This window comes from Bubalus kerabau, chromosome 10 (genome assembly GCF_029407905.1).
Source record: "Bubalus kerabau isolate K-KA32 ecotype Philippines breed swamp buffalo chromosome 10, PCC_UOA_SB_1v2, whole genome shotgun sequence".
Lineage (NCBI taxonomy): Eukaryota > Metazoa > Chordata > Mammalia > Artiodactyla > Bovidae > Bubalus > Bubalus kerabau.
Window position 1 is genome coordinate 28,057,169 of NC_073633.1, and position 15,103 is coordinate 28,072,271.

At 40.9% G+C, this 15,103-nt stretch overlaps 1 gene segment (V, D, J or C); it reads right to left on the reverse strand.

Moving 5' to 3' along the window:
* Positions 1-11,474: 11,474 nt before the first annotated feature.
* On the reverse strand, positions 11,475-12,677 carry LOC129621944 (T cell receptor alpha variable 26-1-like). The segment is given in 2 exon segments: positions 11,475-11,857; positions 12,638-12,677. Coding segments are annotated over 2 exon segments (423 nt in total).
* Positions 12,678-15,103: the final 2,426 nt, after the last annotated feature.

Below are 15,103 nucleotides of genomic sequence, written 5' to 3' on the forward strand. Positions count from 1 at the left end.
ATAATATATATATATATATATATATATATATATATATATATATATATTTGGTCATGTAGAAGTCAGATTCAAAGAGTTAAGAGTAAAGGCAGGAAGAGATTTAAGAGGCCCTTGCAGTTATCCAAGTGAGAGGTGCTAAATTCTTTGATGAGGGGAGCTGCAAGGAGTATAGAGATGAGGAAGTGGGTGTGGGTGCTATTTGAGAAGTAAACTGACATGACCTTAATGATTATTAAGGTCTATGTGCTTCATTAGCACTCTGGTGCCAGTTTGCCATTTGGAACATGTTTACTCTATCAGCTCATGTGGAAACTAGTGGCCAAAGTTGCACACTAGTCACTCAGTCATGTCCAACTCTTTGTGATCCCATGGACTATAGCCCACCAGGTTCCTCTGCCAGGCAAGAATACTGGAATGGGTAGCCATTCCCTTCTCCAGGGCATCTTCCTGACCCAGGAATCGAACACAGCTCTCCTGCATTGTGGGAAGATTCTTTATCATCTGCGCCATCAGAGAAGCCCAATATGATATTAAACTGGTGGGTTATTTGGAAATGTGCAAAATGAGCATAGGACCAGAAAATTGACCAGCTTCATATACCTGTAAATTACTAAGCAAGAAACTCAGATTCTGGAGTTCAGTTACTTATTCATTATCACAGTTACAATATAAACTAGGGGAAAAACCAAGTTTGGTAGGAAATTTCACCTATCGATACTTCTTCAAGATATCAAAGTGATTTTTTAAAATGCAAAACAGCCACATAGTAAAGAAATGACATATAGATGTCCATGTAGTGGGAAGTTTGAACTAAAGCAAAACCAAAATCTCCAATGAGTTAAATGAGACAGAATTGACTGTTCTGGTATAAAACATGCAGACTTCCATGCCAGATGTGTGAGACAGCATATCCCAATATTACATTCATGCACATAAGGAAATACCATAAAGACTAGCTCTTAGGATGTAGCAACAGTGAAGGGTAAATAATATCCAGGTATAACCACATTATTTTAGAGAGGTTTGAGTACTATCTAGTTCACTTGGGATCATGGGAAAAGAGGAGGCTAGGAATTAGAATTAATGATATGGCCAATATACTGGTGGTAGTGGATATTAGTGATGTTTAGGAACTGTCCAGTTAGTTGAGGAAGCTACAGTGACTGGAATGCCTGTTTATTTATGTCTGCATTTCCCCCTGATTACCAAAAACAGTCATTCATTGAATTTCCCTTTTCCTCCAGACAATGGCTCTTCGTCAATGCTGGTCCCAGAGGAGCAGCAGGCATGGGTTTGGGTATGGGCTGCAGAGGGCTGAGGGGCACTGTGTGGAGGCACAGAGGTAGGTGGCTGAGTCTTCAGGCTGGGATCCTCTGACGTACGTGGAGCTGTAGCCCTCCTTAGTATTCAGAGTGACTCTCACTCATCCTTGCTTATTTTCATCCCCATTTACACTTATTACAAACAAGTTCTTGGGGCTCTTTACAGGTTCCCATCTGTACCAGTGTAAAGCATAGAAAGAGCTGGAAGGGAAACTGCAGGTGAAATTGGTGCTCTCTCATTCCTGAACCCACAGCAAGGGAGGACGCTGTTCCACAGTCAAGAGGCTGCTCACTCCTGTTCAGAAAGACAAGGTCACACATAGAAACTGATTTCTCTACAGTGCTCATTGCCTTCACACATTCCCAAATAGAAACTTGAGGTGTCTGACTGCATCCACCTCCTACACCATCACCACCCAGACTGTTCAGAATGTCTTCAGCATCCCCAGGACTTACGGCCAAGATGAAGCCACAGGATCAGCCATGAGGCTGGCAAAGTGTTCCTCTCCATTTATCCTGATCAAGTATCCTCAGCAGAGGAACGTTCTGCAGCCTAGATCTGTGAAACATGCTGCTTCAGAAAATAGTTTTCTGTACCTGGTTGCCCAACCAATCAGAGACAAGACCACATACATGTGCTAGAAACACACCAACCATTTCTGCCCTAGAATCAGTTTCTTGTGGTTCAAAATGAGGGATCAAACACTGCTTTCTTGAGACCAACTTCACAAACATTGAGATGAGCTCACTACACAAAGAGAACTGACAACCTTTCAGAAGTGGGCTGCTTAATCATGGACTGCTACTATTCACCTTGAGAGAGTGGGATGGTAATATGTGACATGAATCCCGCTTTGTATTTTAAGCAAAATTTTTAAAACTTTCAGATTCCCCAAATAGAAATGTTCACCCACACAATGTGCTGAATTTTCTTTTGCTTCATGTACATTATTCTAATATGAAAGTCACACAAAAGAGTTAGTATTATTTCTAATTTACAAGTAACAAAAACTGAAGCTCAAAGAGTTTGGGTGATTAACTCAATGTGAAATATCAGGTAATTGGCATAGTAAGAACTAGAATGCTTATCTATCTGGTATGGAGTCTATGGTGTTTGGAATCTGTCATGCCCCTATGTTTGTGACATTCTGTAAATATTTTAAATGTCAGAATAACATATTTTAAAAATAACAGGAATCTGCTTATTGATTTTCTTTCTTTTTTAAAAAAATTTATTGATGTCAATCATTTTTAATATCTTTATTGAATTTATTATATTACTTCTGTTTTTTTTTTAATATTTTTGTTTTTTGGGGACAAGGGATATGGGATCTTAGCTCCCTGAGCAAGTATCAAACCAGCACAGCACCCACTCATTGGATAAGCACTTTAAAGACAATACAATACTGTATTAAGATCGAGAGTTACTCTTGGGATAAGGAAAGGCCTGTTCTCTAAATAAGGTATGGAGGGAGGGCTCCACTCTGACACTTACACTGCAACACCAGGCAAGGTATTGAACCTCTCTGATGTTCAATTTCCATTTCTGTGAATAGTCAGTATCCTTCTGCTGGGCACTGGGTTCACAGTGGCATTCATCATCTCATTGACTTCTAAGAACCCTGCATGCTAGATTCTATCAATATCCACATTGCAGATGTGAGGAAACTGAAGCATAAAAATAATTAAGTGATACTGCCAAGATCACTCAACTAATGAGTGATAGGTCTGGAAACATAAGCCAAGTCTTCCATCTCAGGCACTGTTACACTGCCTCCCTAAAATAGTGTGGACCCAACTTGAAGGTTAGGATAGGAGCTGAGTGAGAGCACCCCTGAAAACCGCCTTGCACAGCACTGCCACAGCTTGGGCTCTCAGTCAGCTACAGGCAACGCATGGAACGCTGAGGACTGAGGGCCAGACTCTCAAATTGCAAAGGAGTCTATCCACAAGATAGAGCTTAATATTTTTGAGGTATATTTGGCAGTTTAAATGGTAGATTTCATGTATTTTCATAAGTTTCCATGGTCTATCATGTTCTTACTGTTCAGGGAAAATCGGTTCATTAGGGTGTTATATTGAGAGATTGAGATGTTGTTGTTGGAATGAATATACCAAGCAGTGTTTACTATGATTGTTTAGTTTTTTCCCCATTATTGAGTCTTGCTCCCATTCTCAGAATATTTCTATACTATACTACAAGAAAGGACAGAGCAGTAGAAACAATTTCACTTACCAGAAGAAGGGAAAAAGAAAACAGCCCTTTATGCAATAATTCTGAGCTTCCTTTCCAAGGTAGCCTATTACTTGCCAGTCAAAATCATCACATGCAAGATGTTACTAGAAAACATGAAGATACTTTTTAGCCAACCCAATATTTGGCATTTGAACTCAATTATTTTCACATCTGGTAAAGTGAAGTGAAGTCGTTCAGTCGTGTCTGACTCTTTGTGACCCCATGGACTGTAGCCTACCAGGCTCCTCCATCCATGGGATGTTCTAGGCAAGAGTACTGGAGTGGGTTGCCATTTCCTTCTCCAGGGGATCTTACCAACTCAGGAATCGAACCCTGGTCTCCTGCATTGCAGGCAGACGCTTTAACCTCTGAGCTACCAGGGAAGCCTCACCTCTGCTTGGCAAAGATTAAAAACCAGGCAGTTCTCCCGAATCTTCTCTCTCCTTTGATTTCTGCATTGAGACGTTTACTGACTTTGGTTCAACAATGGCAGCCCCAGTTGTGACTAGCATGCATGCGTACATGCTTACTTGCTCAATCTTTGAAACCCTTTGGACTGTAGCCAGCCGGGGTCCTCAGTCCGTGGGATTCTACAGGCGCATAATGCACGTGACTAGACTTCCCCGCAATTTAATCCATGATCACTAGAGGGCGGCAAGGAGCCCAGGGTAAGTGTCTCAAAATATTGAGCAGGACACCAGCTGGCAGTGCTTCCGCTTTCATTCTTGCTACGCAGTCGCTGGAGCCTGATTCTCTGGGAATGCAAATAGTAACATTAAGATAAAGCATTCACAAAGGTGTGACATTTGAGTTTTCAGAGGTGCACCATGTAAATGTTGTGAGGGATAGCATCACGGCAGAGAAGGCACAGGCAAGGGGCACAGGTCTTGATATACAATATGCTTGGAGTGTTAAAGGAGTAATATCTCATCTTTTCCTGTAGCCTCTTGTTTTTCCAGGCACACTACAACTAACAAACTTGCTAAAGTATAGCACTATTAACTGGCTAGTGGAAGATTTCCTCATCTACTGATCCTGGGGCAATTTGTACTTAGATTTGGCATCTTCTTTCCTAGTTGCCTTTAGGTTCCAGTTTAGACTTGTAATGTCGCCATCACTGAGACATCCAGCCACTTGTCTTAGATCCAAGTGCTTCTCCATACCCAAATCTTTCTCTTAAGAAGTCCTGTAAATGGTACACTCTGGAAGACAATAGAAGTTTGAGACACTTCTCAGAGGAAAATTATGTCTCATTTCTCAAAGATTAAAAAAAATTGAAATAGTAAAACCTGTCTCTTACGGTTTTTATACTTAGATAATGGCTGGGAGGGATTGGGGGCAGGAGGAAAAGGGGACGACAGAGGATGCGATGGCTGGATGGCATCACTGACTCGATGGATGGAAGTTTGAGTGAACTCTGGGAGTTGGTGATGGACAGGGAGGCCTGGCGTGCTGTGATTCATGGGGTCACAAAGAGTCGGACACGACTGAGCGACTGAACTGAACTCAACTGAATGGATCAGAAATGCATCCTACAGTACCTGATATATAGTAAGTTCAATAAATATCAACTTTGTTTATTTTACTAACTCCTGCCTTTCCTTCATGGTCCAGGTCTGTGACCTGCTTCACCCCCGCCCTCCACACACATCAATTTAGTGATGAATTCTAGGACATTTACTTAATCACTTGCTTTCCTGGAGATAGTCATTATTTTTCCTTATCCTTTTGGTGCTATATCCAACTATCTACATTGATACACTCAGGGTGCTTAAAGGACACAGATGGTTTGATTTTGGTTTCCCTAAAAATAGCATATTCAAAAGCAGAGACATTACTTTGCCAACAAAAGTCCGTCTAGTCAAGGCTATGGTTTTTCCAGTGGTCATGTATGGATGTGAGATTTGGACTGTGAAGAAAGCTGAGTGCCGAAGAATTGATGCTTTTGAACTGTGGTGTTGGAGAAGACTCTTGAGAGTCCCTTGGACTGCAAGGAGATCCAACCAGTCGATTCTAAAGGAGATCAGTCCTGGGTGTTCTTTGGAAGGAATGATGAAACTCCAGTACTTTGGCCACCTCATGTGAAGAGTTGACTCATTGGAAAAGACTCTGATGCTGGGAGGGATTTGGGAGCAGGAGGAGAAGGGGCTGACAGAGGATGAGATGGCTGGATGGCATCACCGACTCGATGGACATGAGTCTGGGTGAACTCCAGGAATTGGTGATGGACAGGGAGGCCTGGCATGCTACGATTCATGGGGTCGCAAAGACTCGGACAAGACTGAGCAACTGAACTGAACTGAAAAATAGGGAAATCAAGGACATATTGCATGTTTACTAGCTGTTGGCTATAATATTTCAGATTTGGATCTCTAAGATATTCCCATACTTATTAACTATTTTCTCTCCTTATTGATTTATGAGCTTTTAATATGTCCTGCATTTGGGTCCTTACTCAGGACTGTGTATTGCATATATAGCCTTCCAGTGGGCACTGACTTTCCACTTTCTTAGCAGTGATTTCTAACAAACAAAAGCAATTTAAGAATATACTTTCATGCTCATAAGGAGCTCCCTTGAAACTTACTTGTTTTCTTTAGAAACTTTAGAAATGCTTACCTTTTGTGACTGCTATTGCTTGTAATGAGACATCAGGTATCATTCTTAATGACGTTTTGCAGAATACAACATATCAATTTCCCTCAGTATTAGCAAGATTTTTTTTCCACTAAAATAGACCATTGGATTTGTCTTTAAACCTCTGCAAACTTCTGCCAAAACTGCAGTGGTGGACTTGCAGAATTCCTTATTTATCTTTATGACTTTCCACAGAACATTGCTCCTGAATAAAGAGCTTGTTTTATAGAAAGTCAAGTACAACAGTGAGTGAAGGTTCCTGCTATGACCCAAGAGATTATGGAGTGGGACCATGTAATTCTCCAGGGCAGAATACTGGTGTAGGTAGCCGTTCCTTTCTCCAGGGGATCTTCCCAACCCAGAGACTGAACCCAAGTCTCCCACATTGCAGGTGGATTCTTTACCAGCTGAGCCACGATGGAAGCCTGAGAATAGTGGATTGGGTAGCTTCTCCCTTCTCCAGTGGCTCTTCCCAACCCAGGAATCAAACTGGGCTTTCCTGCACTGTAGGCAGATATTTTTTTAGCAACTGAGCTATCAGGGAAGCCCAGATAATGGACGAGTTAGTTATAAATGCCATTTACAATCATGTGGTCATTTGCAGTAACAGAAACTATAATAGTTATGAAGTTATTTACATTTTACATGAATATGTTTATGTACACATTCAGTTCAGTTCAGTTCAGTCGCTCAGTCGTGTCCGACTCTTTGTGACCCCATGAATTGCAGCACGCCAGGCCTCCCTGTCTATCACCAACTCCCGGAGTTCACTGGGACTCACGTCCATCAAGTCAGTGATGCCATCCAGCCATCTCATCCTCTGTCGTCCCCTTCTCCTCTTGCCCCCAATCCCTCCCAGCATCAGAGTCTTTTCCAATGAGTCAACTCTTCGCATGAGGTGGCCAAAGTACTGGAGTTTCAGTTTTAGCATCACTCCTTCCAAAGAAATCCCAGGGCTGATCTCCTTCAAAATGAACTGGTTGGATCTCCTTGCAGTCCAAGGGACTCTCAAGAGTCTTCTCCAACACCACAGTTCAAAGGCATCAATTCTTCGTCACTCAGCCTTCTTCACAGTCCAACTCTCACATCCATACATGACCACAGGAAAAACCATAGCCTTGACTAGAAGGACCTTTGTTGGCAAAGTAATGTCTCTGCTTTTTAATATGCTATCTAGGTTGGTCATAACTTTCCTTCCAAGGAGTAAGCATCTTTTAATTTCATGGCTGCAGCCACCATCTGCAGCGATTTTGGAGCCCCCAAAAAATAAAGTCTGACTCTGTTTCCACTGTTTCCCCATCTATTTCCCATGAAGTGATGGGACCAGATGCCATGATCTTCGTTTTCTGAATGTTGAGCTTTAAGCCAACTTTTTCACTCTCCACTTTCACTTTCATCAAGAGGCTTCTTAGTTCCTCTTCACTTTCTGCCATAAGGGTGGTGTCATCTGCATATCTGAGGTTATTGATATTTCTCCCAACAATCTTGATTCCAGCTTGTGCTTCTTCCAGCCCAGCATTTCTCATGGTGTACTCTGCATAGAAGTTAAATAAGCAGGGTGACAATATACAGCCTTGATGTACTCCTTTTCCCATTTGGAACCAGTCTGTTGTTCCATGTCCAGTTCTAATATGTCCAGTTGTAACTGGACATGAATTTACTATGGGCATGGGTTTACTGAAATACCATATGGACTTTTAACACATTTGTTGGCTTATAGTTATGGAAGATGAACTGAATGAGAATACCAGTTGATATTAAATAAATATTTTTTGTATCCATTTTTCTAAAATCAGGAGAATTCCCTGCTTCTTTGCAGGGGACTCTAGTTAAACATAATTTTAATCTTTCAAAATATATGGTGTCAACCACTTTATGAGAAACACAATGTACTGGGAATTTTAATGGAAGAAATAATTTTGTATTGGAATAAACTAAAGTTTCACATGACCTATTTCACTAATAATGACAGGAAAAGGAGTAAAGAGAGGAAAGAAGGAAAAGAGAGAGGGAAGGAGGAAGGAAAAGAAACGGAAATTGAAGGAAATGATTAATGAATTTATGAATGAATAAATATTTTCAAATATAACCCTGTCTTCATTATGAAATCTGTGTGAGGTTGACTCTCTCTTCTATTTTTATAGAATATCTAACCCACCCTTTCAATGTTTTATTGCATCCCTAGCAATTATTAGTAACATCAGTCATGAATATTTCTTTACTCAATAAATATTTATTGAACACCTACTATATGTTGGGGACTGGGCTGATGACTGAGAACACTTCAATAAGCAAAAGGAATGAAAATATATGTTTCAGGAATAATGAAGTGAGGAAAAGGAAAGTGAGCTCAAAGTCTGTGAAGAGGAAGAAATGAGTGAAAAAGTGACTGGAGGGATATGCTGGTGTTTGGAAAGTGCTACAGCACCTCTCATTGCACTTTCCAAGACCTCAGTACAAGTATCTGTTCCTTCATCTCTGACTCATGAATCAAAGCAATTTCCAAAGCATGGTAAACACAGCAATTTACATTTAGCTATGCTAAAGCTGAAACTCCAGTACTTTGGCCACCTCATGTGAAGAGTTGACTCATTTGAAAAGACTCTGATGCTGGGAAGGATTGGGGACAGGAGGAGAAGGGGACGACAGAGGATGAGAAGGCTGGATGGCATCACCGACTCGATGGACATGAGTTTGAGTGAACTCCGGGAGTTGGTGATGGACAGGGAGGCCTGGCGTGCTGTGATTCATGGGGTCACAAAGAGTTGGACACGACTGAGGGACTGAACTGAACTGAATTGAACTGAACACATTCTACTCAGGAGGATAGATCTCTGTCTTTTTGATGATCCAAGAATATTATGTTAGTGATGCTGCTCACATCAAGGACTGGAATACCTCTCTATTATTTTCCTGTCTTGTGCTCTAATTTCCTCTAAATCTTTTCTCCTGGGGAAAATGTGTGGCTAATAAGGAGCTAAGGATGTTTCAGAATCTTGCTACAATCAGTAACACATCGTTCTACTGCCATTTGGATATTTAGAGGACTAGCATGTTTCTTTACAGAATTAAGGATTATTGCTTTTCTCCAGTCACAACATATGCTTTTTATTCTAACACTTGACATTTTGCCATGAAATGTTTCACCTTCTGGGATGTGTATTGTGATTCATTCCACTGACTTTCCAATTGACTCATTATTTTGGGGCTTTCTTCTTCCTATTGCTTCCAGTGAGGCCACGTTGAGAAACAAATGCTGAGATTTTGGAGCTTGACATTAGCAGATTTAAAAATAAATGTAACAGTTGGGCTAAGACATATTAACTGAATATGCTGCTGCTGCTGAGTAGCTTCAGTCATGTCCGACTCTTAGCGACCCCATGGACTGCAGCCTACCAGGCTCCTCCGTCCATGGGATTTTCCAGGCAAGTGTACTGGAGTGGAGTGCCATTGCCATCTCTGTAACTGAATATAGGCAACTTTTAAAATCTCTTTGAGGCTTAGCTTTCTAATAGGTAGCATAGGTCTCAGAATAACTCACTAAATGGTAATGAAGATTAAAAGATACATTCAGGACATTTTAATAAGACAGTGATGTTAAAGCCAAAAAGAAACAAATGTATGATAGATTTGACAGTATAAGACTAAAGACAACATCATTTAAAAAATAAATGGTAGTATGTTAGAGTAAAACATAATAACAAATATAAACATTGAAATATTAAGTAAGATATCAAAATAATTCTAGCAAATAAAAATAAAACTAACCACTTACTCCTTGGAAGGAAAGTTATGACCAACCTAGATAGCATATTGAAAAGCAGAGACATTACTTTGCCAACAAAGGTCCTTCTAGTCAAGGCTATGGTTTTTCCTGTGGTCATGTATGGATGTGAGAGTTGGACTATAAAGAAAGCTGGGCGCCGAAGAATTGATGCTTTTGAACTGTGGTGTTGGAGAAGACTCTTGAGAGTCCCTTGGACTGCAAGGAGATCCAATCAGTCCATTCTAAAGGAGATTAGTCCTGGGTGTTCTTTGGAAGGAATGATGCTAAAGCTGAAACTCCAGTACTTTGGCCACCTCATTCGAAGAGTTGACTCATTGGAAAAGACTCTGATGCTGGGAGGGATTGGGGGCATGAGGAGAAGGAGACAACAGAGGATGAGATGGCTGGATGGCATCACTGACTCGATGGACATGAGTTTGAGTAAACTTCGGGAGTTGGTGATGGACAGGGAGGCCTGGCATGCTGCGATTCATGGGGTCGCAAAGAATTGGACACGACTGAGTGACTGAACTGAACTGAATGGAAAAAATGGTCAAAAGATAGGAATAAACATATGACCAAGGTTGAATGAAAGAGTGCCAGTATACAGAGAAAAAAATTGCTCAAAAGCACTAGGGATCAGTAAAATGCCATAGATAAAGTATATTAGGATTGCTAAAATGAAAAAGGCTGATAATTCTCAATTTTTGGAAGATGCAAACTGCACCTTCTCACTCCCTGTTGGTTGAAGTATAACTGTTTATACCACTTGAATAGAAATTGTCACTTTATCAAAAAAAATTTAAATGTACCTTATTTTGCAAACACCCATTCCAGTTTCAGAAATTCCATTACAATAGACATATCTCCATATATACAAAAGTCAATCTACAAAGATATATAAAGACAACACTCTTTATGATAGCACAGTAATAGAAACAAATATTTATTAATGGAAAAGGAGTTAATAATAGAATATTTCAGAGTACTACATAGACATTATAAAGAATACTGGACCACTTCCCAGGTGCCACAGTGGTAAAGAATCCACCTACAATGCAGGAGACAAAGGACCAGGTTTGATCCCTGGATTGGGAAGATCTTATGGAGAATGACATGGTAACCCACTCCAATATTCTTTCCTAGAAAATCCCATGGACAGAGGAGGCTGGAGGGCTACAGTTCTTGAGTTGGCAAAGAGTTGGACATGAAAAAAGTCTTTGGAACAATGAGAATTATTTGTATTTTTCTCACTTTTAGGTTAAGACTAACACACTGGAACTAACATTTTATTGACACAAGAAAGAACCATGAAAAATTGCTCATGCTTCTCACTTTATTTCTATCTTGTAATTAGGATTCTTAGTATACCCATAATTTGTCTCAGCCACATCAACCAATGAAGCACTTATTCCTTGTCCTTTTTTTCTTTTCTTTATGCATCTTCTTCCCTTCTCCTTCCCTTCATTTTCCTCATCTCTTACTGCTCTCTGACTCTCCTTCTAGAGTGACTCTAGATTTGCTCTCGTGACTGCTCCCCCTGCTGTGTCCCCCCTTCTTCCCACAAGAGAGATACTGCACAGGTGCAGCCCCATCTGCCCCAGTGTGCCTCTCTCAGGACACAGTAGTACACAGCGGTGTCTCTCAGGGTGACCTGGGGCAGAACCAAGATGCTGGACTTTCTGTCTGAAGTGATGGTCAGAGAGGCCATGCTGCTGTTCACTGTGTCTCGTAAGCCATGAATGACATACTGTGGACTCTGCTTGGGATATTGCCAATACCAATATATACACTCATTTCCACTAATGGTAGAGTCGTTACAAGGCAGGGTTACCTCCTCTCCTTCAGGATAACCCATGGAGCTGGGCTGGGTGGTCTTAGCATCAAACACGTTCCCTGGGGGGTTAAGAAATCAAATTAACTCCAGAGCACAAATCAGTGTAATTCTGTGGATCAAAGGCATAAACCTCCTGTAACTATCTGGCCCTAACCCCTATTCCAGTGTTTCTACTTATGTCCTGTAAAAATATTGTGGATGTTCATTATTGGATTGCAAGGAAATCAAACCAGTTATCCTAAAGGAAATGAGTCCTAAATATTCACTGGAGAGACTGACGCTGAAACTGAAGCTCCAATACTTTGTCCACTTGCTGAGAAGAGCTGATTCATTGGAAAATACCATGATTCTGGGAAAGACTGAAGGCAAAAGGAGAAGGGGGCATCAGAGGATGAGATGGTTAAACAGCATCACAGTCTCAATTGACATGAATTTGAGCATAATCCAGGAGATAGTAGAGGACAGAGGAGCCTAGCATACTGATGTCCATTTGGTCATAAAAAAAATTGGATACAACTTAGCAACTGGACAACAACAAAATTATAGATACCAAAGATACGTGGCAAGAATCAGAGATTCCATAAGCTTTGTTCCATGGGTCCTTGCCTTAATAAGCCCAGACAATTCTTACAACCTGCTTACTGCTAAGAACTCTTCTGGTATCGTGGCTATCATTTAAACCATAATGTAGAAGACTGGCCTCTTTAGCAAACCCACAGATCATTTCTCAGTTCCATCACTATAATGCAGAATAAAGCACAGAGAGAAGAGTAGAGAGTAAGTGACTCTGTGTGGCCCTTTGCCCTCAAAGTCATCCCCTGTAGACACAGAACACTTACCCAAGGTCAGAAACACAGTTACTCCAGTCACCAGCCTCATACTTCAAAGACAAGCTAGGACCATGGGCCCAGAGCTCAGGCTTGTGTCTGATCCTTGGCTTGAGGAGGTTCCAGAGAACAGAGGCAACAGCTGTCAGTAAAAACTTACAACCAGTGCAGATACTGCTGTGTTGTTGCCAGGACCTTCTCAGCCAATGATCAGGCAGTTCCTTATCTATGTCTTCCTCCCAGGTTTTAGTCATGTCCCCCAAAGATGGTGAAACATCCCCAGCTCACAGTGAAATCATCTATGAAGTTTAATGTCTGGCTCTGGAAAAGGAACATCAATCACATTGATGTGTCTATGCACAACCATTGGTCTTTCATTTGTTTCTTAAGAAACTGGCTGATGCTCCATGAAGCTTGAGGAACACAGTGTTTAATCCCAGAAAAATGTACTGAGCTCTGTGTTGTAAAATGATGAAAACTTCCATCCATATTCCAGAAAATTGATTGGAGATTCAAAAGTAGGCAGTGATGTGCTCTGGGAGACAGGAAAAGTTAATAACATTGAGACTAATAGCTACACATCCTAGAACTTTTAGCAGCTCTTGTAAGGGTTCCTGGAATCATGCATCTATTGCCAACTAGGTAGACATTTTCCATGCATTTGTTCTTAATAAACTAACTGATTGACATAGATGGTGTTCACCTTCTCCTTAAACACTGGTCCTTAATCCTCATGTTCCCTATGCCGATGCTTGTGGATGTTGTGCAGCAAGGATGCTAAGGCAGAGGAATAGACAGAAATGAAGGCAAACAAAGTGGAGGTGGGGTGGAGGTGGGTGTGAGTGGTAGAAAAAGTTGAAGGAGGGAAAAAAGGGTATCAGGAATAGAAAAGGGAAGGGATTATCAGAGCAGGGAAATGGGAAAGCGTGTTAGGAAGGTACTTGGAAAGGGCTTAGGCTATTGGGCTAACCTGAATTCTTGACCACATACATTCAACATGTGATAATAAAGCACAAGTTGTCTAAAGAAAGTGAAAGCATGTCATTTTTCCTTTTGAGGGGCACATAATGGAAAATAAATTTCCATTCCCTTCTCCCAGAAATAAACAGTTTTCAGATGAATCAGCCGCCTCTTGTGACTGAAGAGAAAAACTGCAGATCTAAATCCGGACCAAAAGTCAGCAAGCAACTTTTTGAAAAACCCCTCAAGTTTGCAGGTAAATGGGCTTTGCAGATGGCATGAGTGGTAAAGAACTCACCTGCCAAACAGGAGACTTAAGAGACCCAGTTTCAATCCTTATATCAGGAAGATCCCCTGGAGAAGGGCCCATGGCAACCCACTCCAATATTCTGCCTGGAAAATTCATTGGAAAGAGGAGCCTGGTGGGCTACAGTCCATGACTCGCAGAGTCAGACACGAATGAAGCATCTTAGCACACAGCACACACATCTTACTTGTAATACCTCTGTACTCATCTGTACTTTCTTGGTCCTAAACACTCCTTAGCAGTGTTTTAATTATATTGACTGCCTTACTGCAGTCATATGACTCTCCTTTGTTGACCTAAGTTTTCATTTGTGTCTAACCTTCTTATATTTAAAATTTACTTCAAAGGCCATGTAATTCAATGTTTATAAGAGAGCTTGGTACACAGTAGACACTCAAGAATTACTTGTATCCTGAATGAGCCAATAAATCATTATTCATGAATTTAATGAGAAAATTATGTTGAACAATTGTTCAAATTATTCTGAAAACAATCTTCCAGTTTTACGGAATACCTGCCAAACAAACGACTCCAATAGTATAAACAGAGGGTTATTACTGTGAACAAAATGAACAATAAATTGTGAACAAAATGGACAATAAACAATAAATCCAAGTCTAGGATTGAGGAAAATTCTGTTGAAGACATGGGAGTAAATGTTATGATAATCAAGCTTTGTTCATTTAACAAACATTCATAAATACTCAATGGAAGTCTTATTGTTGTTCAGTCACTCAGTCGTGTCTGACTCTATATGACCCCATGGACTGCAGCACACCAGACTTCCCGGTCCTTCACTATCCCCAAGAATTGCTCAAACTCATGTCCATGTGTGGATGATGCCATCCAGTCATCTCGTCCTCCATCACTCCCTTCTCCTCCTGCTCTCAATTCTTCCCAGCATCAGGGTCTTTTCAATGAGTCGGCTCTTCATATCAGGGGGTCAAAGTATTGGAGCTTCAGCCTCAGCATCAGTCTTTTTGATGAATATTCAGGGTTGATTTCCTTTAGAACTGACTGGTTTGATATCCTTGTTGTCCAAGAAACTCTCACAGATCTGCAGCAACACAGTTAGAAAGCCTCAATTCTCCGGCTCTCAGCCTTCTTTAACGTCCAACTCTCACATCCATACGTGACTACTGGAAAACCATAGCCTTGACTCTATGGACCTTTGTTAGCTAAGTGATGTCTCTGCTTTTTAATATGCTGTC